The sequence below is a fragment of the Carcharodon carcharias genome, chromosome 8 (genome assembly GCF_017639515.1).
Source record: "Carcharodon carcharias isolate sCarCar2 chromosome 8, sCarCar2.pri, whole genome shotgun sequence".
Lineage (NCBI taxonomy): Eukaryota > Metazoa > Chordata > Chondrichthyes > Lamniformes > Lamnidae > Carcharodon > Carcharodon carcharias.
In genome coordinates this window covers 22,640,950-22,663,217 of record NC_054474.1, presented here as the reverse complement: position 1 = coordinate 22,663,217, position 22,268 = coordinate 22,640,950, and the positions used below count along the sequence as shown (strand labels likewise).

At 43.6% G+C, this 22,268-nt stretch overlaps 1 protein-coding gene across 2 annotated transcripts in view; it reads left to right on the top strand.

The window, feature by feature from the left end:
• Window positions 1–22,268, top strand: part of LOC121281257 (protocadherin Fat 1-like) — a 164,568-nt gene that overhangs the window by 78,648 nt on the left and 63,652 nt on the right. For both annotated transcript variants that reach the window (XM_041194093.1, XM_041194094.1), the window contains exons 4-6: window positions 991–1,052; window positions 3,200–3,514; window positions 15,656–15,866. In XM_041194093.1, the coding sequence (XP_041050027.1) occupies window positions 991–1,052; window positions 3,200–3,514; window positions 15,656–15,866 (588 nt within the window). The remainder of the gene's footprint in view (window positions 1–990; window positions 1,053–3,199; window positions 3,515–15,655; window positions 15,867–22,268) is intronic.

The following is a 22,268-nucleotide window of genomic DNA, read 5'->3' as shown; positions in this document are numbered from 1 at the left end:
TTAGCTTTAATAGAGTCATAGGGTTGAATTTTACAGTCCCTGCCAGCATATTTGAAAGCAGGGGCTCGTAAAATAAAATGGGTGGACAGCCCACTGCCTTCCTGCTCACTTCTGACCTGTCTCCCATATTAAGGTAGATGGACAATGCATTGGGCAGCCCGCCCTTGGACCTATTGAGACCCTTAAATATCCAATTAATGGCCACTTAAAGGCGTCATTCTGCCTTTGCCGCAATTTTACATGAGGTTGGGGAAGTCAAGGCAAGCAGGCCAGCAGCTTTCCCTGTGCAGGCTACTGATGGGCAGAAGTGGGGTAACTCTTTTGGTGGAGAGGGGGTCCCCTGTGAACATTGGGGAATCCACCCCCAAGATGGTACACTCCCTTTATCCCTTCCCCACCCACCCTCCCTCTAAAACCCAACCACAGCCACCCCGCTCACCACCCCCCTCTTGCTGATATGTGCCAGGCAGGCACAGTCAACACCCCTGACTCACTTGAAGTTTGGGATCAATCACTTATTCATTTTCATGGACTGCCTGCAGTCCCAACAGTGGCCACCACTCAATTCTGGCACTGCTGGGTCTTCAGAACTGCTGGCCAATCAAATTGGCCATCAGCTCTCTAGGGCAGGACTTCCTCCCAGATGGAAGTGAAGTTCCATTCTGATCCAATTAAATCTGTCTCCAGCGTATCATCGCTACAGGAGGGGTAGGTTTCTGATTGGAACGATGCTGACACATTTAAAATCCACCCCATAGAGTCTCATAGATTTATGATTATTTTCTGTACTTGTTCATTTTAAAAGATTTAATAAGGCTTATTAGATAAGGAAACAACTGAAGATGCTAGAGGGTGGACTCAATTTAATTAATCTAAATGTGTTTCATCTCATTGCACTTTCTGTAAATGTGTAGCCTTGACTGAAATGATTTCTGCTTTTGTCTTTATCATTTATCTTACAGGGAATTCTTTTCTTCATTTTCATTCTAGGTCTCATCACTACAACAGTGCGTAAGCTGGACCGTGAAAAGAGAGATGAACACAACCTAGAGGTGAGTAGAATAAGGCCATCAGGTTAGCAGTCAATAGCTGAGGTATCACACTGGTCAGAGGCAAGACAATGGTCAGGTTGAAAAACTGACTCAGTCTTTTTCACACACAAGGGGGCATCATTGCATTTTTAGATTTGACATTAATATCAAATGGACATCTTGTGGTGCAGTGGGTAGCCTCTGAGCCAGAACCCCAGGGCACAAGTCCTACTCCAGGACTTGATGGCCAAGGAAGGTATGTTCATAACATGGTCAAACAAGTTGGATATCAGCTAGTAAGTCCTTCAAACAAGTGCCAATGGCAGGCAGTAAGAGCATGAGCGACTCTAGGTCAGCCATGTGATGAAAGGAAGTTGAAGCCTCCACCATTATTATCCATAGCTCCAGGTTACAACATGCATGTAAAAGTGTATGTTGCCACAGCAACTTGAACTCCTTTGGGTCCGGTGTCTCATTCGGCTGCATGGTGGGTGTGTGGATCAGATTGGAGCAACAGCCCAGGGTTCAATCTCCAATCCAAATGGGGTGGATTCAGGACCTACCTCCTTGCTCTAGTCATGGTGGAGGTCATGCCACTGTGGGTCGGACCGGCTTTTGAGCAGAGAACTCAGAAGAAGAAGATCAACATCTCAAAGAAAAATTACTTCTATCATGAGGAAAACATAGAAAATCACGTTAGTAACCATCAATGCAGTGACTAGATTCAAAACATTCTCAATTATTGTGATTCAGGTTTCCACAAACTCCTTTCCTCCTCCACTCCTTCTGGACTGTTTGGCGTGTATTTCTGTTGGGGCAGGACTTTTACTGGCCACTGTGATGCTTCCATGGCTCTTCCCAATTTTTTGCCACCAAGCTATTATACATTTGGGAAACAGGCTCTCCTCACCCCTCAGTGTCCACCAATCTGGTTTGTAGCCTAAGGAAGGCTGGCTGGACTGGCAAAGGCTAACTACAGCAGGCCTTGGAGGTTTGCCATAGCAGGAAAAAGAAATGGCTGGCAGTCCCAATTTTTCTTACTCTTAATATTTCCAAAATTAACAGCTTTTGTGCTTGACAGCATTCTCACTACACCTGAACTTTCTCCATTTCTGCTCGCAGGACCAATCTGTGTATCTCAGAACACTGGGCATGAAGCCTAACAGGCAGCCCCTACATCCAAGAGTGCAAAGGGCTAGTCCATGTTTTTCTCATTCACCTGTCTTTGTCACAAACTTGCCCACGCATGGGTAGGCACATGTTGCCCTGACAGAATCACGCTGTGGCATGCGATAATGGTGGGAAGATGGAACTTCAGAAACGTGCATCCAGAAGTTCTTTCTGCTTTCCCCAGTCAGTGGGGACGGTGAAGGCAGACAGGAGGTCTAGGATTTCTTTCCCAAGTTGAGCCTAAAGTGCATGAAAGCTCTGAAGAAGAGTAATGCGGACTCGAAACGTTAACTCTGTTTTTTTTTTCTCTCCGCAGATGCTGTTAGACCTGCTGAGTTCTTCCAGCATTTTCTGTTTTCGTTTCAGATTTCCAGCATCAGTGGTAGTTTTCTTTTATCATCATGCATGAAAGCTTATTGGGTCTGATATCCCAGAAGAAGGAGGGGTAATTTTGGGCCTCCTTACTTTAAAAGATGTCAGCTAGGTGCTTTGATAAGTTGCATACTTTCTCTTGCTTGGATTCACAGCCCCTAATAGTCCATTGATCTCACAATTTTAAACATTTCCTCTCAGAAACAGTATTGTACCACCACCCGTAGTTCTACTATGGTGTGATTTGGTGATGAAACAGTCGCTATCAGGGAATTGTGGACATCTGGTGTGTGATTTTTCATCTTTCCCACCTATGAATTTCTTGTGGGGAATATTACATCATGAAATCATCCCGATACTATACTCATTGAAAATGCAAAAGCAACTGTCTTTATTTCCATATCAACATTTAAACACAATCGTACCAAACCTGTCTGCATGCTATTTTAACGTATGAGAGGTGAATTGAACTTGTATGTTACTGTTCATTTTCCCTGTACATTCACCTGGCTGACATGTTTGTAAAGTGGCAGTGGTTCTAGACAGCACACGGAGATGGTTACATCTGTATCAACAACATTAGGGAAAGTATTAAGGAACAATTTGCTCTTTCTGCTTCCTCACAGGTGGCTGTTAGTGACAACGGTGTTCCCCCAAGACAGTCCACAGCAAAGGTAGTGGTGGACATTTTGGATGAAAATGACAATGTCCCAAAGTTCCCAGAAGTCCTGTACAATGTTAGGCTGCTGGAACGCAACAGCTCCAAAGAGCCTGAGCCCATCTACAAGGTGATCGCTTCTGACCAAGACATAGGTCCAAATGCAGATGTCACCTACAGCATTGAGGAGAACCCCGAGGAAGGGAAATTCAACATTCATCCAAAATCTGGGATGGTATCATCTACGTGGACATTCACAGCAGGGGACTATGACATCCTAACAGTGAGTAGGAACGTTTCCTATTTAAACCTTTTCATTAAAAGGAATGATTTAGTCTTCTGAATGGATGGAATTGAAGATTTTAAAAGAAATGTAATGCTGGGGAAAGGGATAGCAGTGGAGTAGGCAGGATTTTTTGTAGGAGGGGTGTTTTAGATACCAGTTTGCAGGTGGATAAGATGCCTCACTAAAGCAGATTCATAAATATGTGCTGTCCTGTTACGCCAGTGGGGTCCCAGTGCAATTTTACCTTTCTCACTAGGCAGAGGCAAGTCTGAGCTGGGCTGAAGAAAGTAACAGCCTTTCTGGTAAATCTGAAACTTGCCATTGTGGGGCCGGGAGGAGCTGGAACTACCCCCCCCCCCCCCCCCCCCCCCCCCCCCCGCCATTCCTCCTGCAACACCTTCCAGCGAAAACCCTTCTCAGCCAATTACCTGGAAGCCAGAAGGCAGCCTAGGGTCACCCGAGCATCTCCAGTTGTGTACCCTATCCACATCTGTTCCAGGTGACAAGAGAGTGGCAGCATTTAGGTAAGTGCCAGGATTAAAGCGAAGGCCTCTGCTGAGCAAGAAATCAGCTCCTGGAATGGGAAACCCAATCTGAGTTAAAAATCGTCCTAGAATCATCCTTATTTTATTCTTTGCATTTCAGTTTCATTACAGAAAGAACTCTAACCAATATCTGTACAAAGAACTGTTAAAGTATTATTACATTATTCTGGAGATAAGCTAAAGCTGTCAGCAAAGAACAGAGCCTAGATATCTTCAATGTGACCTGAGGTGTCACTTGTTAACAAAAACATAAACATTAAAAGTGGCAGGCTGCAAATCTTACATAGGCCACAGGAAGTGTCTTTTTTCCCCCCTCTTTTCCTTGAGTTTCATGCTTTTTATTCTCTTTTACACCTTACAAGTTGTGGGGCTTCCAGTGGTTCTCCCCAGTTTTCTCTTGCTGAAGGTAGAGCAATCCCAGCACTGATAGCAGTAATGAATATCTTTTAGTAAGACTATAAAGGTTGAACATCAAACAGGCTCATTCACCAGCACTTCAGGTATTTGGATAATACCATGCCCCTGCCTCTTTTTCTCTCCTTGTCCAAAGGCAGGAGACTTGATAGGCCTGGTAATGTACTAAATTGCTTTCTTTGCTACCTAGGCCTGAGCATGCTCCTGTAAAGTGCATTTGGGATGTTTTTCTAGGTTAGAGGCATTATATAAAAGCAAGTTGTTGTTACCTCTGGAGTGCCTCATGGATATATCTTTGATTTACCTCCTGTTTCCCATCTGTCTGCTGTCCTTTGACAAAATCCAATCCACATCCACGTCTGATAGTAAAGGTTGGGTTGTTCAAACCCCAGAGAGAAACTTGAAACAACTGTCATAACCCATTTTTGCAATTTGTATATTTTGAGATACAGGCTTTGAATTCAGTAGTAATAAGACCACCGAGTCTCAAGAAGTTTTTTATAAAACTAAATTAAATATTTATTAATGCAAAAAAGATTGTAAAGACATAAACATGTCTACAAAATTACTACTATAATGAGTACAAAAATCCCCTAATTAATTTGACTCTCAATTACACCCCGAGCAAGGCAACAGTAAAACTCATAGATTTAACAGACCTCTGGCAAAGCACACCCAGGACAGATGCATTCAAATGAGTTTCTTTCAGCTCTGGGTCCTTGCAGACAGACTTGAGGTTTACAGGCTGGGGCTTCTCACACTTGTTGGATCTTAAACTGCCTCTATCTTACACACAACCTACTTTCTCCTTTATACATATCTTTCTCTTTGAATGTAAATTTTCCATTGTATCACTAGGCTTTTAACCTTACCTCTTCTAACAATAACATCCTTTCATCCCACCAATTTTATTAGCTGAAAAAAGATAAACACATTGCTTGGCATCTTGTAGTTAGGTATAAGATTTCACCCACAGTATTGATTGGTTTCTTTTAACAAAAACAAATTTACACTTTACCTTCTACCCTCCTTACATTTACCTAATTAACATCTCAAAATACTATACATCAAAGCAAAGGCAAAATACTGCGGATGCTGGAAACTTGAAACAAAAACATAAAATGCTGGAAAAACTCAGCAGGTCTGACAGCATCTGTGGAGAGAAAGACAGAATTAACGTTTCGAGTCCATATGACTCTTCAGAGCTCTGAAGAAGAGTCAAACGGACTCGAAGCATTAGCTCTGTCTTTCCCTCCGCAGGTGCTGTCAGAACTGCTGAGTTTTTCCAGCATTTTTTGTTTTTGTTATATATCAAAGCACCCAGACTAGTTGGCTTGAATTCAATTAAGACACACACAGACACACGAATAGACACTATAACTCTATTTTACAATAATTTCCAATAACATTATTATATCTCCTTGATACCAAAAACACATCCTATCTCTAATATCTAGCCCTACCTCCTCTGAGAACTCTGCATTCCTCCAATTATTTTTCCCTTTTATTTTCCCCTTCAGTGATGACTCAAAGATTGGCCAGGTGGTTAACAGTGAGGTTGTGTGCCTTGGGCTACATGAAGATATTGACGGGATGGTCAAATGGGCAGATAAGTGGCAGATGGAATTTAACCCTGAAAAGTGTGAGGTGATACACTTTGGAAGGAGTAATTTGACAAGGAGGTATTCAATGAACGGCATGGCACTAGGAAGCTCTGAGGAACAAAGGGACCTTGGCGTGTGTGTCCATAGATCTCTGAAGGCAGAGGGGCATGTTAGTGGGGTGGTGAAAAAGGCACATGGGACACTTGCTTTTATCAATCGAGGCATAGATTACAAAAGTAGGGAGGTCATGTTGGAGTCGTATAGAACCTTGGTGAGACCACAGCTGGCGTACTGTGTGCAGTTCTGGTCACCACATTATAGGAAGAATGTGATTGCAATGGAGGGGGTGCAGAGGAGATTCACCGGGATGTTGCCTTGGGATGAAATGTTTAAGTTATGAAGAGAGGTTGGATAGACTCGGGTTGTTTTCGTTGGAGCAGAGAAGACTGAGGGTGACCTGATCGAGGTGTACAAGATTATGAGGGGCATGGACAGGGTGGATAGCGAGCAGCTGTTCCCCTTAGTTGAAGGGTCAGTCACAAGGGGGTATAAGTTCAAGGTGAGGGGCAGAAGGTTTAGGGGGATGTGAGGAAAAACTTTTTTACCCAGAGGGTGGTGACGGTCTGGAATGCACTGCCTGGGAGGGTGGTGGAGGCATGTTGCCTCACATCCTTTATAAAGTACCTGGATGAGCACTTGGCACGTCATAACATTCAAGGCTATGGGCCAAGTGCTGGTAAATGGGATTAGGTCTGTAGGTCAGGTGTTTCTCACGTGTCGGTGCAGACTCGATGGGCCGAAGGGCCTCTTCTGCACTGTGTGACTCTGTGATTCTGTGAGTGATGGTCATGTCTTTAGGTTAGACTCTAAGCTCTGGAACTAACTAGACTCTAAGCTGTGGAATTCCCTCCCTGAACCTTCCCACCTCTCTACCTCTTGTTCTTTAAGATGACTTTAAAAATGACCTCTTTAACCAAGATTCTGTTCACCTGCTGTAATATCTCCTGTGGCTCAGTGTCAGGTTTTTGCCTGATAGCACTCCCATGAAGCACCTTGGAACGTTTAGTATTATATTAATGCAAATTTTTGCTGTTCCCTGGCTATCCACTCCATCTCTCTCCATGGCAACTGTCTGCAGTTAAACCAGACTATTCACAACTTTGGTTTCACACTTGACCCCCCACACAGCAAGCTTCTAATCACATATCACGAAGACCATCTATTATTACCTCCATGGCATTACCCTACTCTGCCCATCAAGTTTATGGACTCACCCAGCCAGGAGTGTACTGAAATAGCTCACCTGCTACTGAAACCCTTATCCATTGTTTTGATCCTCAATACATCATTATTCCAGTGTGCTCATGGCTGAACTCCCATTTGCTACTCCCCATAAACTTGAGGTCATCCAAAACCCAGCTGCTCATATGCTAACTTGCACCGACTCCTGTTCACACATCACCCCTGTGTTTGCTGACCAGCAATGATTCCCAGTTAAGCAATACGTCTATTTTAAAACACTCATCCTTGTTTTCAAATCCCTCCTTAGCATCACCTGTCCCTATCTCTGTAATTTGCTCCAGTCGCACAACACTTTGAGATATCTGCACTCCTTCATTTTTTGCCTCCTTGAGCTCAGACTGCTTACCTGGCATCCAGTACTGGATAAGTTGAAACTTTAAATGGCTGTGGAGCAGCCGGTATTGTCCTTGGTGGGATCCCCCCCACCCCAACCTATTAGCTGGGGAAGATTGTGGGAAAGCCAGCCCCTCATTTAATTCAGCCCAATATCTCTTTATTGGCTTGGTGTCATACTTTGTTTTATAATGCTTCTGTAAGGTACCTTGGTACATTTCACTAAATTAAAGGCACTATATAAATACAAGTTATTGTTGTGGCCTCTGATTTTAATTGCTCCACCATTGGTGGCTGTGCCTTCAACTGCTTACACCCTAAGCCCTGGAATTCTCTTTGCAAACCTCTTGATCACTCTCCGCTGTAAGGCACTCATTGAACATACCCTTCTGACCCTGCAGCATTCGGTCATCTGCCCTAATATCTCTTAACGTAACTTGATGTCGAATTTTGTTTTACAATGCTTCTGTGAAGTGCCTTGGGACATTTCAGTATATTAAAGTACAATATAAATGAACGTTATGCTGTTGTTGTTATTAAAGCATAATTCTCTATTCTTTTGCAGTTCTCTTCTAATCCCCTGAAGCATTTTCTTTCCTTTCACTATTAGACTTTATGCTCTTACCCTGGAGACAAGCCTGATTCTCTAAGCTCTTGCATTTAGTTTTATTCAACATTATAGTTGTAACTCTGGAGAATGGACTGGTTTTATTACCCTGCAGTTAAGCCCAATTCTCTATTGTCCCTTGTAGGCAGGCCTGATTTGATCCTCTCCTGCCATGTAGTTGGGAGGGTGTGGTATAGGGATCGATTTTTGGCAGTGATCAAAAGACATGACTTTGGTCTTCCCAATATTTAGTTGGAGGAAGTTTCAGCTTGTCCAATATGGAACATTGGATGAGCAGCATGACAAATAAGAGGCAGTGGAAAGGTTGAGAGAGGTGTTGGTGAGGTAGAGCTGGGTATTATCAGCATACCTGTGCAACGTGATGCATTGTCACCAAGGTGCATCATGTAGAAGAAACTCATAGAATTTTAGAAACTTGCAGCACTGAAGGACATCATTAAACATCGTCCCTGTACTGGCTATTTTGAAGAGCAGTCTTGCTTAGGTTCACACCCTGGCTTTTTGTTTTTGACCCTCTTTGTTCTGTATCCTCAAGTACACATTCAATCCCCTTTTAAAAAACAGTGGAGATCTGAGGATAGCCAGAGGTAAATTGTGCAGGAATGGTAAAAGGGGCCATACAGGAGGATTTATTGTTACAGGAGACTGCAAAAAGATACTGGTGCAGGCAAAAGCAAAAGGTTGCGGATTTTGGAAACCTGAAACAAAAGCAAAAATTGCTGGAAAAACTCAGCAGGTCTGACAGCATCTGTGGAGAGAAAGGCAGAGTTAACGTTTCGAGCCCAGATGACTCTTTTAGTTCTGAAGAAGAGTCATCTGGACTCAAAATATTAACTCTGTCTTTCTCTCCACAGATGCTGTCAGACCTGCTGAGTTTTTCCAGCAATTTTTGTTTTTGTTACTGGAGCAGCCAACTCGGTTTCCTCCTAGTTACAGCACAGACACAGGTCATTTGACCCAACTGGCCTATACCAATGCTTATGCTCCACACTAGTCTCCTTCCACCCTACTTCTCATAACCCTAGTAGCAGATATGCCTATTCTTTTCCATTTCATTTATTTATCTTGAAATGCATCTCCATTATTCACTTCAACTACTTCAGCAAGTTCCACATTCCACCCACTCGCTGGTAAAGAAGTTCCTCCTGAATTCCTTATTGGATTTATTAGTAACTATCTTTTATGAAACATTCTGCACCTACCGTATCAGATTTCTTCATAATTTTAAGGATCTCTATCACGTCGTGTTTTAGCCTTCTCTTTTCGAAAGAAAAGCGAGCTCTTAGGAGAAGACTTGGAAATCATTGCTGGATAAGCAGTTGTAAAGTTAATCTAGCAAATATTAGAAAGCATAATTTGAATGTAAGCTTAACCAATCGTTAAAGAGGAATTGTTTTCATGAAAAACAAAGTCAAGCCTATTAACTTTGTGCAGGAAGAAGCAGCAGAAAGACATTTTAGCAAGCAGAACAAAGTTTGCCAAATGTTTTCAGTGACTCTGGTTAATATTCTAAATAGCATTTAAAGAAAGTCACCAACAACGATATGTTTAATTGCAGCTTCTAAGAACACAGAATCCACTAAATAGAAATAAAGCCTGATTACAGAGAAGCAAAAAAAGGTTTGCTGGGATTATAATTTAAACGCGTTGATGTGTTGAAGGCAAATATGTTCACAATTTTTAATTAAGAACAGTAGAACCTTTAATGACATTGCTGAGCCCTCGGGGAAATTCAAATAATTTTTTTGCCAACAGTAGCTTTGTTTGAGTGTAGATGATGGCTCAGCTTCTGTTGGGAGTCCATTAACTGTGGCAGTTACCATAAGACCATAAGACACAGGAACAGAAGTAGGCCATTCGGCCCATCAAGTCTGTTCCGCCATCCATTGAGATCATGGCTAATCTGACAATCCTCAACTCCACTTACCTGCCTTTTTCCCTATAACCCTTGATTCCCTTACTGATTAAAAATCTGTCTATCTCAGCCTTGAATATATTTAACAACCCAGCCTCTACAGCCCTCTGCGGTAAAGAATTGCATGGATTCACTACCCTGTGAGAGAAGAAATTCCTCCTCATCTCTGTCTTAAATGGGCAACCCCTTACTCTGAAATTATGCCCTCTGGTCCTAGACTCTCCCACAAGGGGAAACAGCCTCTCAGCATCTACCCTGTCAAGTCCCCTAAAAACCTTATATGTTTCAATAAGGTCACTTCTCATTCTTCTAAACTCCAATGAGTACAGGCCCAACCTACACAACCTCTCCTCATAAGAAAATCCCTCCATACCCGGGATCAACCTAGTGAACCTTCTCTGGACTGCCCCCCAATGCCAGTATATTGTTCCTTAGATAAGGGCCACAAAACTGTTTGCAGTTTCCTAGGTGTGGTCTAATTAGTGCCTTGTATAGTTTTAGCAAGACTTCCCTATTTTTATACTTCATTCCCTTTGAAATAAAGGCCAACATTTCATTTATCTTCATATTACCTGCTGAACTTGTATGTTAACTTTTTGTGATTCATGCACGAGGGCCCCCAAATCCCTCTGTGCTGCAGCCTTCTGTAGCCTTTCTTCATTTAAATAATATTCAGCTCCTCTATTCTTCCTGCCAAAGTGCATAACCTCACATTTTCTTCCATATATTACATAAAACTCGCAGTCCAAAACTTGTCATTCAGCCCAACTGACCAACGGTATTTGTTCCACAGAAGTTTCCTCATCTGACCTTATCAGCATAACCTTCTACTGGTGTATTCGTTCAGTATCCCCTTAAATATATCTATACTGTTTGCTTCAACCATGCCATGTGTTAGCAAGTTCCGCATTGTAACTACTTGTGGATAAAGAAGTATCCCCTGAATTCCAAATTGGATTTGTTAGTGACTCCCTTCTGTTATGACCCCAGGTTTTGGATTTCCCCACAAGAGGAACCATTTTCTGTATATATAAACTACCAAACACCTTCATAATTTTAAAGACCTTTGCTAGATGACCCTTCAGTCCTCTTTTTTCGAGAGAACAGAGCTCCAGCCTGTTCAATCTATATAGAACTTCTCAGCTCTGCTAGTTCTCTTTTTACACCTTCTCCACTGCCTCTATCCTTTTTGTAATAGGGAGACGTAATTGTGCACGGTGTCAGTTGCATCAATCCTGGATGTGGCTACAGCTGATACTAAGTGCCAAAATTCATGTGTATTTCACACACCTACCCACACACAGCCTCAGGCGTCAAATACATCATTACTGAACTAAAGCTGCCTGTGATTTAGATAGTTCTTCCAACAGATTGAATACAGTTTGCCTTGTAAATAACTCTTTCCAATTCAATCTTTTGAGAAATATGAACAATTAAAGAATCTCTGCAAAATTTACTTAGCTCATTAATTCATTACATTACATGAATATCAACCTAATATTTCAATCTGCAATATTCATCCCTGATATTCTCATTCTGATATTATTACATTCACAATGCTTCAGACCATTTAATCATCTGCCTGTACCTTACTCTAGAAACTGTGGCCTGTATTTTCCAGGTTCATTGGAGATGGGTTGGCAGGGGAGGAGGATGGCAAAATGACATAGTAAGGTGTTGGGGTGGGGGGGGTGGTGGGGGGTGGGGGGGGTTGGTGGGCCTGGCATCTTCCTGCCACCATGCCATTTTGCCAGCAGCAGGAAAAGTGACAGAGGAACTGCTCTCTGGGAGTCCAGTTGAGCCAATTAAGAGGCAAATTAAGGGCCCCTTCCTGCCTCCACATGGGGAGTTCGTCAAGTAAAACCTGGATCAATCGGAGTCATTTTTGGGCACTCTCAGGCCCACTCAGGTACAGAGAAGCCCCAGTCCCCCGGTGGCAATGTCTACCCCAGCAACTGCCTCTCCCCTCGCTGGTCCCTTACTGACTGGCCCTGGTGCCGCCAGATCCCACTAATCTGTCTTTGAGGGTGCACAACCATGGATGCACCCTCATTCTCCAAGTGCAACTGCAGTAATAGAACATCACTAGTGGTGGCGCTGCTGAGGCTGGACTGTGAGCTCTCAAGGCGAGGCTGCAATCCCTAATTGGACAGCAGTCTTGGAGGCAGCCACTTAATTGGCTGCTGCCAGCAAAATGCGGACCCGGGGTCCTGCCGCTCGCTGAAGCAGGATTATATCCTACTCTTGACCCTGGTAGGAAGACCCCTGCCGCCTCCATGAAATTTAGGCTGGTATTTCTTATCTGGACAAACCATTAGCCCAGCATGATTTCAAAGCAATTAAAACAAGTCACTATTTTGGCTGGGAGTCTATCCACTGTATATCCTACAGCATTTGAAACTATTCTTCTGATTCCCTAATCTTGTTTGATGCTGCAACCTATGTTCTAATAATGTTCCTCATGCCTTTCAGCTTTTGAGTAATCTGCACCATAAACAATCTCAATCTTCTTTTCTCTGATGAGAGCAATTTTGATTTTTCTCATCTCAAAACTTAATGGCCAGGATTTCCCAGTTGGGGGGTGGTGGGGTCTGCTCGCCGATGTGTAAAATGATGCGGGATGACATTGGGCTGAACTCCCGACGTCACCCTGCCTCATTTCAATTATCAGGTCGGCGGGGGCTCAGCCAAATCAGCTGTGTGACCGCCGACCTGTCACTGGCCAATTGAGGCCATTGACAAAGTAATTAACGTCATTAGTGGACCTGCCCGTCCAACCTTAAGGTTGGCGGGCAGACCAGGAGCCCTGGCGGGCGTTGGTAAAAGCATGAAACCCTCATCCACGGGCGGGATGAGGTTTCATGTAGGTTTTTAAAAATTTAATAAAAGTGTGACTAAAAGTGCTGGACATGTCCCAACTCATGTGGCAGTGTCACATGAGGGGACATGTCAGGGGAATTTTTTTTTCTCTGTTTTTAAGATTTTTTATTATGGAGCCGATCTCCCTAAGGCAGCACTTAGCCTCTGGGAGATGAGTGCGCTCCTTCATGCGCACATGCGCGAAAGAGTGAACTCTCGGCTCAGGGAATCATCCCCCCCACCACCGTGCGGACGTCACGCTGGGTGGGCCTTAATTGGCCCGCCCACGTAAAATGGTGGCATGCCTCTATGTGCCCACTCGGGAAAATTCTGCCCATTGTTTTTTGAGCCCCAGCTATGAATTGCTAATATGTAATCAGTGATATGGGTAATGTAGGGTGTACAGCTTAATATTTTGTGGGTTATAATTTTTCTTTGTCTTTTAAGAAAACCAGATTGAGGAAAAGGCCCATTGTTCAGCAAAAAGTGAGGATGCAAAGGGAAGGAAGAATGTGTAGGATGGTATATTTGAAGGTCAGGAGAAACAAGAGAGGAAAGGTTGGAAGTGCAATAATCATGATAGTGTCATAAATTAGAAAAAGATAAGTGGATTATGATTCAGGTAGTTAAGAGTAGAGAATTTGAAGAGAGTAAACTTGTAGTGAACAATACTAGGTATGTATTGAGTATGTTCCTGAATGAGAGTTCCAGGTTCATGAACAGACAATACATGTACTTATCTACCTACAGTGTGTATTTTAATTATGCTGGAGACTGAAAACAAATGTACTGACAATGAGCCAAAATGGTTGTGCGGTTGTATTGCAATTTAATTAAAGTCTGGTGGATAACAGGTAGTTAATTCTCTTTTCATATTAAGTACAGTAATTGCTTTAAGAAAGATTTTTTTAAATAAAGCTGCGGTGTGTAGCTTACTAAAAGTGTCAACAAATTATTGGGGTGGCACAGTCGTGAAGTACTAAGGCACCATGCCAAGGAATGGTGTACTGCAGGTTATATGGTCACAATAACCACCCAGCAAGGTTCTGCTCTCAGTCAGACTATCAGCTTGGTGTCTCCCAAAGAAATGAATTGGAAAATGGAAGTACTATGGTATGGATTTGCTTAAGTAAATACAGGCTTGTTTGTGCTGTTGTGTTAAATGACTTTCCTATTCCAAAACAAAAACAGAATTACCTGGAAAAACTCAGCAGGTCTGGCAGCATCGGTGGAGAAGAAAAGAGTTAATTATTTTTTTTCTCCGCCGATGCTGCCAGACCTGCTGAGTTTTTCCAGGTAATTCTGTTTTTGTTTTGGATTTCCAGCATCTGCAGTTTTTTGTTTTTTTCCTATTCCAATGCGTGCTTGCTGCTGCCAAAGTAGGGCAGTGTAGGCTTCCTTGTGCTGGGGTGGGTCAGTTTGGATCCTTTCATTCAATAGTATCCCATTCATTCGTGAAGTGGCTGTACTGCAAATGGCTTAATTTCTTAGTCATATCTGCTGAAGGTGGGAACTCTTTCAACACATGTAAAAATTTCAGAATTTATATCTTTTTTATTTAAATTATGATGTATTGGGTTTTCTGCCTTGTATCATTGACCTCTAAGTGTCTACTGTATGACTACTGGATAGAGAAGGTTCTGCTGACATATTTAATCTGAGTCATGGTGTCAGGTAAAGGAGTGAACTTTATCCATTTCTCTAGTAGTTAATGGTATTTTCTCACTATGAAATGGCTTGCAGGGTTTAGCTCTTTCATGCACAGCTTCATGCTCAGCTTTTACTTATTAGGTACAGAGATCAGAAACAATATCAAAACTGTAAGTGAATCTGTTGGAGTTAGACAGCTGATAACTGACAGATTAAAAAAACTCATTGAGAGTGTAGTTGGGTTAAATGCTGATGACAGATTAGAGGCAGCTCCAGTTTAATCTACAAGAAGGAGGTTCACTACATCATGTATGACTTGCACCGTATCCCACTTAAGATTCTTTTTATACAATAAGCATAGGATCATATTTTTAAATAACTCATAGAATGTGTATTAACTTACATACATGTTTATTTCATTTTAATGTAGATTGTTACAATGTAGAAATTACTAATAGTCAAAAAAATCATTTGGCCATTTGATACAAGTGCTGTCTCTCGTGTGGATGGCTCAGGGAATGTTGTGACTGTAATATTTCCATAGGATTTCAGTAGAATGGAACAGGGATTTGAGAAATTTTCACACAATGTTTATTTGTACTGTAAAGATACCCAATGATAAAATGTTATCCTTCTTGCCTGATGGTTGTTTCTGGAGAGAATGTACAGCTCTATACAGCTGCCAGTGGCGCTGGTGCCATAAAATGTTCTACTACTGCTATATAGCAGATACGTAGCAGGAGTAATACAAGGATAGTTAGATCCAGTCACCAAGGTATGAGGCCACGTAATACTGTTCCATACTGTTCTGAAATTCAAAATATGACACATTCACGGTTAGAATTATTTTTGGAATCCAAGCCATTAAATTGTAATCTGTACTTTCAGATTCGTGCTTCTGACAATGGGAGTCCTCAGAAATCAGCGACTGTCCGTCTGCACATTGAATGGATTCAGAAGCCTTCACCATCCACTGAACCTTTGGCTTTTGATGAGCCTCACTTTAACTTTGCTGTCATGGAGACAGACCCTGTGAATCATATGGTTGGGGTGACCAGTACAGAACTCACTAAGAGCCAGTTGTGGTTCGATATTATTGGTAAGCAAATGTAGAACAAAATCAGAAACGTAAACGTTCCTTAGGATTAAAGATTATTTGCTACCTTACGTAGTTTGTATTTAAACCTGCTTCTAGTTAAGCCTACTCATCTTTCTGTTAAATGCTGGAAAAGCAAAGTTGCAAGTACCAACAGTTTCCAAACTACAAGGAAGAGGAATATCTCCTTTCTCAAAACCATGTTTAAGACCCAGTTAGGTCAATGTGATGAAAGTGTCCTCACTCTCTTAGATGTAACTCTTTCGAGTACAAACCCGTTTCCATCTGTTTCAGATGAAGTTACATTGTTTGCCATTATGAGACTTGAACTCTTGATCTTGGGGTTACAAACCCAGTACCAGAACCACTTGGCTATTTAGGCCAAGCCCTCTCTTAGATGTAAGGTTAAATCTGCCCGTAATTAGACAATAATTGGTACTAATAATGCAATTATGCAAATTATGCAATTTCACTCAAGAGGCTACAATTAGATTATATTACATGGAGCTGCTTCGAATAGAAAGAAAGAATTTGCATTTATATAGCACTTTACATGGAGCAGTACATATAATAACATAACTAGCAGAATATAATTTACGGCAGCAAGCAGAGCTTAATTAGTATCTTTGTTGCTCTCCTGCTCTGCGTTGCTGATTTTAATGATTTCACAGACTCTCAGAATTTTTATAGTGCAAAAGGAAGTCATTCAGCCCATCATGTCTGCTCCGCTCTCTGAATGATCAATTTACTTAGTACCATTCGCCTGCCTTCTCACCGTAATCCTGCACGTTGTTCCTTTTCAAATAACAGTCTAATTCCCTTTTGAATGCCTTGATTGGACCTGCCTCCACCATTCTCTCAGGCAGTGTAACCCAGACCCTAACCGCTCGCTGTGTGAAAGTTTTTTTTCTCATATTGCTTTTGAAAGCTTGTTCACCTGTATCCGTAAATCCCTTTGTTCTTCTAGCCCATTCGGTTCCTTATTTTCTAAACTGTGCAGGTCATATTATGTCCTTCCTACCAAAATGCATCACTTCTAGGATTTTGATAATCAAGTTCGCTTTGTCTGGCAAACATTAGCTACGCCCTTGATATCAACACATTAGTTGGTGCTTGAAACAATATAGGCAGAGAGACCAATTAACTGAACAAACACTGGTGGTTTATTAGAACTAAGAACAGAGCACAAACACCATGTGTACTTCTTCAATCATCTCCAGCTCTAGACTTAGAGGGCAGAATTTTGCCCTCGGTTGGCAGGCGGGCCCCACCGGCTCAGCGGCGAGCGGGCAGCTGACCCCTGCCACCGAAATGGGGCCCGCCGCCATTTTGAGTGGGCGGACCTATTAAGGGCCACCCAGCGGCCTGCCCGACGGGACGCACTTCCTGTGCCGGGGGTGGGAGGGACTCCCCACCTGTCAAAGTGCGCTCTTTCGGGCATGCACACGAAAGAGCACACTGCTTCCTGAGGCAAAGTCCTGTCTCAGGAAGATTCATGAGAGGTAAGTAAACTCTAAAAATAGATAAATATTAAAATTATTAACGTGTCCCCCTCATGTGACAATGTCACACGAGGTGGGACATCTTAATAATAAACACATAAAATTTATTAACCTTTTAAAAAAACGGACATGAAACTTCATCCCGCCAGTGGATGAAGTTTCATTTAATAATCTGCAGTCAGCTGGGGCTCCTGGCCTGCCCGCCAGCCTTAAGGTTGGCCGGGCAGAGTGTTTAATAAGGTTAATTATCCTGTCAATGGCCTATTTAAAGGGACCGGGATGACGTCGGGGGTTCCTCCTGACGTCATCCCATGTCATTTTCCCATCGGCGAGTGGGCCCCGCCCCCAAATCGCCAAGGGGAAAATCCTGGCCAGAGTTACCAAAGTAGCCGGCACTGTGTAGCGATTGGTCAATACAGTCACATGGTCAACAAATTACATTACATTCTCTTAAATGTACATAGCACTCCACTTTACCACATCCCTTCCCCTTTACTTGAAAGTACAACTGACAGGCATCACAACATCCCAACTATTTACATGAATAACTATTCACAAGTCAAGCCTCTCAGGCGGCTTCCTCGGACGTGTCAAGCGCTGTAGCTCAATGGCCTCAGCTGTTTTTTCCGAGAACTCGGGGGTCAACTGTCCACCAGACTCTTTGGTGGAAGTGGGAAGTTTGTGACTTCTAACTTCTCAGGTGTAACAGGCCCCACCAGTACTTCCAAATCGTGTGACATTTCTTCCAAGTGCGGTGCAGTCTCAAATGCAAATGATAACGGCATTCCTTCTTGTGGGACTGTCTCTCTTCTCCAGAGATGATCCACATGTCATCTAATTATTTGGCCATTTACCGATACATTATAGGAGAGAGGTCCTGTCACAGCACTCACTTCGCCTAATAACCAGTTAGGGCCATCTCCAAAGTTCTTTGTGAGAACTGTGTCTCCCATCATGAAATTTCTTTCATGATTATGGCCATCATGTCCAGCCTTCTGGGCCTCTTGACTTCTCTCCACCTTCCCCTCTAAATTTGGCCTGATAAGAGTTAGACGGGTGCGGAGCTGTCTCTTCATTAGTAATTCCGCAGGGGCAATACCGGTGGTCTTGTGTTGCGTCATCTGGTATGCAAACAGGAACCGTGACAATCTGGTGCTGATGGAATACCTGTCCAGCTTTTTCATCCCAGACTTAAAAGTTTGGACCGCACGCTCAGCCAAACCATTAGAGGCGGGGTGGTAAGGCGAGGTTTTGATATGAGTTTTTCAGTTGAGGGTTGGAAATTTTGGAAATCCCTACTGGTAAATGCAGTCCTGTTGTCTGACACGAGCACCTCTTGTAACTTGTACACTGCAAAACTCTGTCGCAAAGGGTTTTTGGTGTTAGCAGACATGGGTGACCGGGCTTCGTAGACATCCATCCACTTGGAATGGGCATCTATTAGTAAAAGGAACATCGTGCCCCACGTAGTCAATGTGGAGGCGCACCCTGTCCATGTCCATCCCTGGCCACGAGAAGTAGCGTGCACGAACATCTTCATCCTACAAATGGCAGGGTGAACGCTATGTCATTCGGCTGGTAATGGCCTTCGCCCTCTCAGGGCCACGATAACCCTTGCTCCCCAGAGCAATGTGCTGTCCTGGCAGGTGAGCTCATATCTGTGATTGAAATAGGGCTTCATGTCATCAGAATTGGGCTTGACTGACCATCCATTCAAGACCTGCTCCCGGACATGAGATAAAAGTGGACCGCAGTTTATCCACTCACTGATTTGTTTGGCCTGGACAGGGAAGGACTTGGTACTAAGACAAATTCCTGGGGAATTGGAACCTTCACATTGTTATCTGGCAAGGGGAGGCGGCTCAATACATCAGCATATGTGACCTGGCTTCCTGATCGGTGAATAAAAGCATATTCGTAAGCATTCGTAATATCAGTGCCCACCTCTGGATGTGAGCAGATGCCTTGGGGTGGTATCACCTTATCCTCTCCAAGTAATCCTGGCAGAGGCTTCTGGTCGGATATTATGTGAAAATGGCAACTGTGGAGGTACTGATGGAATTTCTGAACGCCAAGCATGACAGACAAACCCTCCTCAATTTGAGAATATCATCGCTCTGCAGCACTGAGCAAGTGAGATGTATAACCAATGGGTCATTCGGAGCCATCCGCCATCTGATGTGAAAGTACAGCCCCTACTCCATAAGGGATGCGTCTCAAGTTAAAATCAATTCTTTCTTTGGGTCAAAGTGGACCAGTAGGACCGATGATCTTAACAATTCAGAAACACGTACAGGTGCAGAGCTTGCCAAATCCATTTATGGTTTTTCTTAAGCAGTGCGTATAACAGAGCCAGTACGGTTGATAGATTTGGGAGAAAATGTCCATAATAGTTTAGCATCCCTAAGGAGGCTTTTAGTTCTGTAGTGTTTCTCGGTGCAGGTGTCTCATGAATAGCCTTGACCTTTTCTTCCATGGGATTCAGGCCCTGTGCGTCAACCTCATGGCCAAGGAAACTACCTCTTTGGTTGGGAAAAGATTTTTTTTTTTTTTTGCTTCAAGCGCAGCCCTGCTTGTGTTTCAGCACCTCCTCCAAATTAGCTAAGTGTTCTTCGTCACTTTGTCCAGTGACTAAGACATCATTCAGATAAACAATGACATGGGGAAGTCCTTGAAGTAGATTTTCCATGGTACGCTAGAAAATAGCACACCCCGATGAGACCCCAAAAGTTAGTCAAGTATATTGATACAATCCTCAATGTGTATTGATGGTCACGAATTCCCTAGAGCCTTCTTCTAGCTGTACCTGCTGGTAGGAGTGGCTCATGTCGAGTTTTGAATATGTGATGCCCCTGCCAATTTTTAATATAATTCATCAATCTTCGGCATCGGGTGTCTATCAAATTTGGCCACTCTGTTTACGGTTAACTTACGGTTTATGGTTAACCACATAAACGAACACTTTGGTCTGGCTTCAGTATGGGTACTATGGGTGCCACCCACTCAGAAAATTGCACCGGTTGTAAGCTATCCAACTTTTCCAGCCTGTTTATCTCGGTCTCAACCTTGTCCTATAGAGCATGAGGGACTGGTCTGGCTCTGATAATCTGGGAGTTGCATTAGGGCCTATGTGGATTTTGGCTTGTAGCCCACAAATCCTGGAAAAACTCAGCAGGTCTGGCAGCATCGGCGGAGAAGAAAAGAGTTGACGTTTCGAGTCCTCATGACCCTTCGACAGAACTTGAGTTCGAGTCCAAGAAAGAGTTGAAATATAAGCTGGTTTAAGGTGTGTGTGTGGGGGGCGGAGAGATAGAGAGACAGAGAGGTGGGGGGGGGGGTGTGGTTGTAGGGACAAACAAGCAGTGATAGAAGCAGATCATCAAAAGATGTCAACGACAATAGTACAATAGGACACATAGGTGTTAAAGTTAAAGTTGGTGATATTATCTAAACGAATGTGCTAATTAAGAATGGATGGTAGGGCACTCAAGTATAGCTCTAGTGGGGTTTTTTTTTATATAATAGAAATAGGTGGGAAAAGGAAAATCTTTATAATTTATTGGAAAAAAAAAAGGAAGGGGGAAACAGAAAGGGGGTGGGGATGGGGGAGGGAGCTCACGACCTAAAGTTGTTGAATTCAATATTCAGTCCGGAAGGCTATAAAGTCCCTAGTCGGAAGATGAGGTGTTGTTCCTCCAGTTTACGTTGGGCTTCACTGGAACAATGCAGCAAGCCAAGGACAGACGTGTGGGCAAGAGAGCAGGGTGGAGTGTTAAAATGGCAAGCGACAGGGAGGTTTGGGTCATTCTTGCAGACAGACCGCAGGTGTTCTGCAAAGCGGTCGCCCAGTTTACGTTTGGTCTCTCCAATGTAGAGGAGACCACATTGGGAGCAACGAATGCAATAGACTAAGTTGGGGGAAATGCAAGTGAAATGCTGCTTCACTTGAAAGGAGTGTTTGGGTCCTTGGACGTTGAGGAGAGAGGAAGTGAAGGGGCAGGTGTTGCATCTTTTGCGTGGGCATGGGGTGGTGCCATAGGAGGGGGTTGAGGAGTAGGGGGTGATGGAGGAGTGGACCAGGGTGTCCCGGAGGGAGCGATACCTACGGAATGCCGATAAGGGGGGTGAAGGGAAAATGTGTTTGGTGGTGGCATCATGCTGGAGTTGGCGGAAATGGCGGAGGATGATCCTTTGAATGCGGAGGCTGGTGGGGTGATAAGTGAGGACAAGGGGGACCCTATCATGTTTCTGGGAGGGAGGAGAAGGCGTGAGGGCGGATGCGCGGGAGATGGGCCGGACACGGTTGAGGGCCCTGTCAACGACCGTGGGTGGAAAACCTCGGTTAAGGAAGAAGGAGGACATGTCAGAGGAACTGTTTTTGAATGTAGCATCATCGGAACAGATGCGACGGAGGCGAAGGAACTGAAAGAATGGGATGGAGTCCTTACAGGAAGCGGGGTGTGAGGAGCTGTAGTCGAGATAGCTGTGGGAGTTGGTGGGTTTGTAATGGATATTGGTGGACAGTCTATCACCAGAGATTGAGGCAGAGAGGTCAAGGAAGGGAAGGGAAGTGTCAGAGATGGACCACGTGAAAATGATGGAGGGGTGGAGATCGGAAGCAAAATTAATAAATTTTTCCAAGTGCCGACGAGAGCATGAAGCGGCACCGAAGTAATCATCGATGTACCGGAGAAAGAGTTGTGGAAAGGGGCCGGAGTAGGACTGCAACAAGGAATGTTCCACATACCCCATAAAGAGACAGGCATAGCTGGGGCCCAGGCGGGTACCCATAGCCACACCTTTTATTTGGAGGAAGTGAGAGGAGTTGAAGGAGAAATTGTTCAGTGTGAGAACAAGTTCAGCCAGACGGAGGAGAGTAGTGGTGGATGGGGATTGTTCGGGC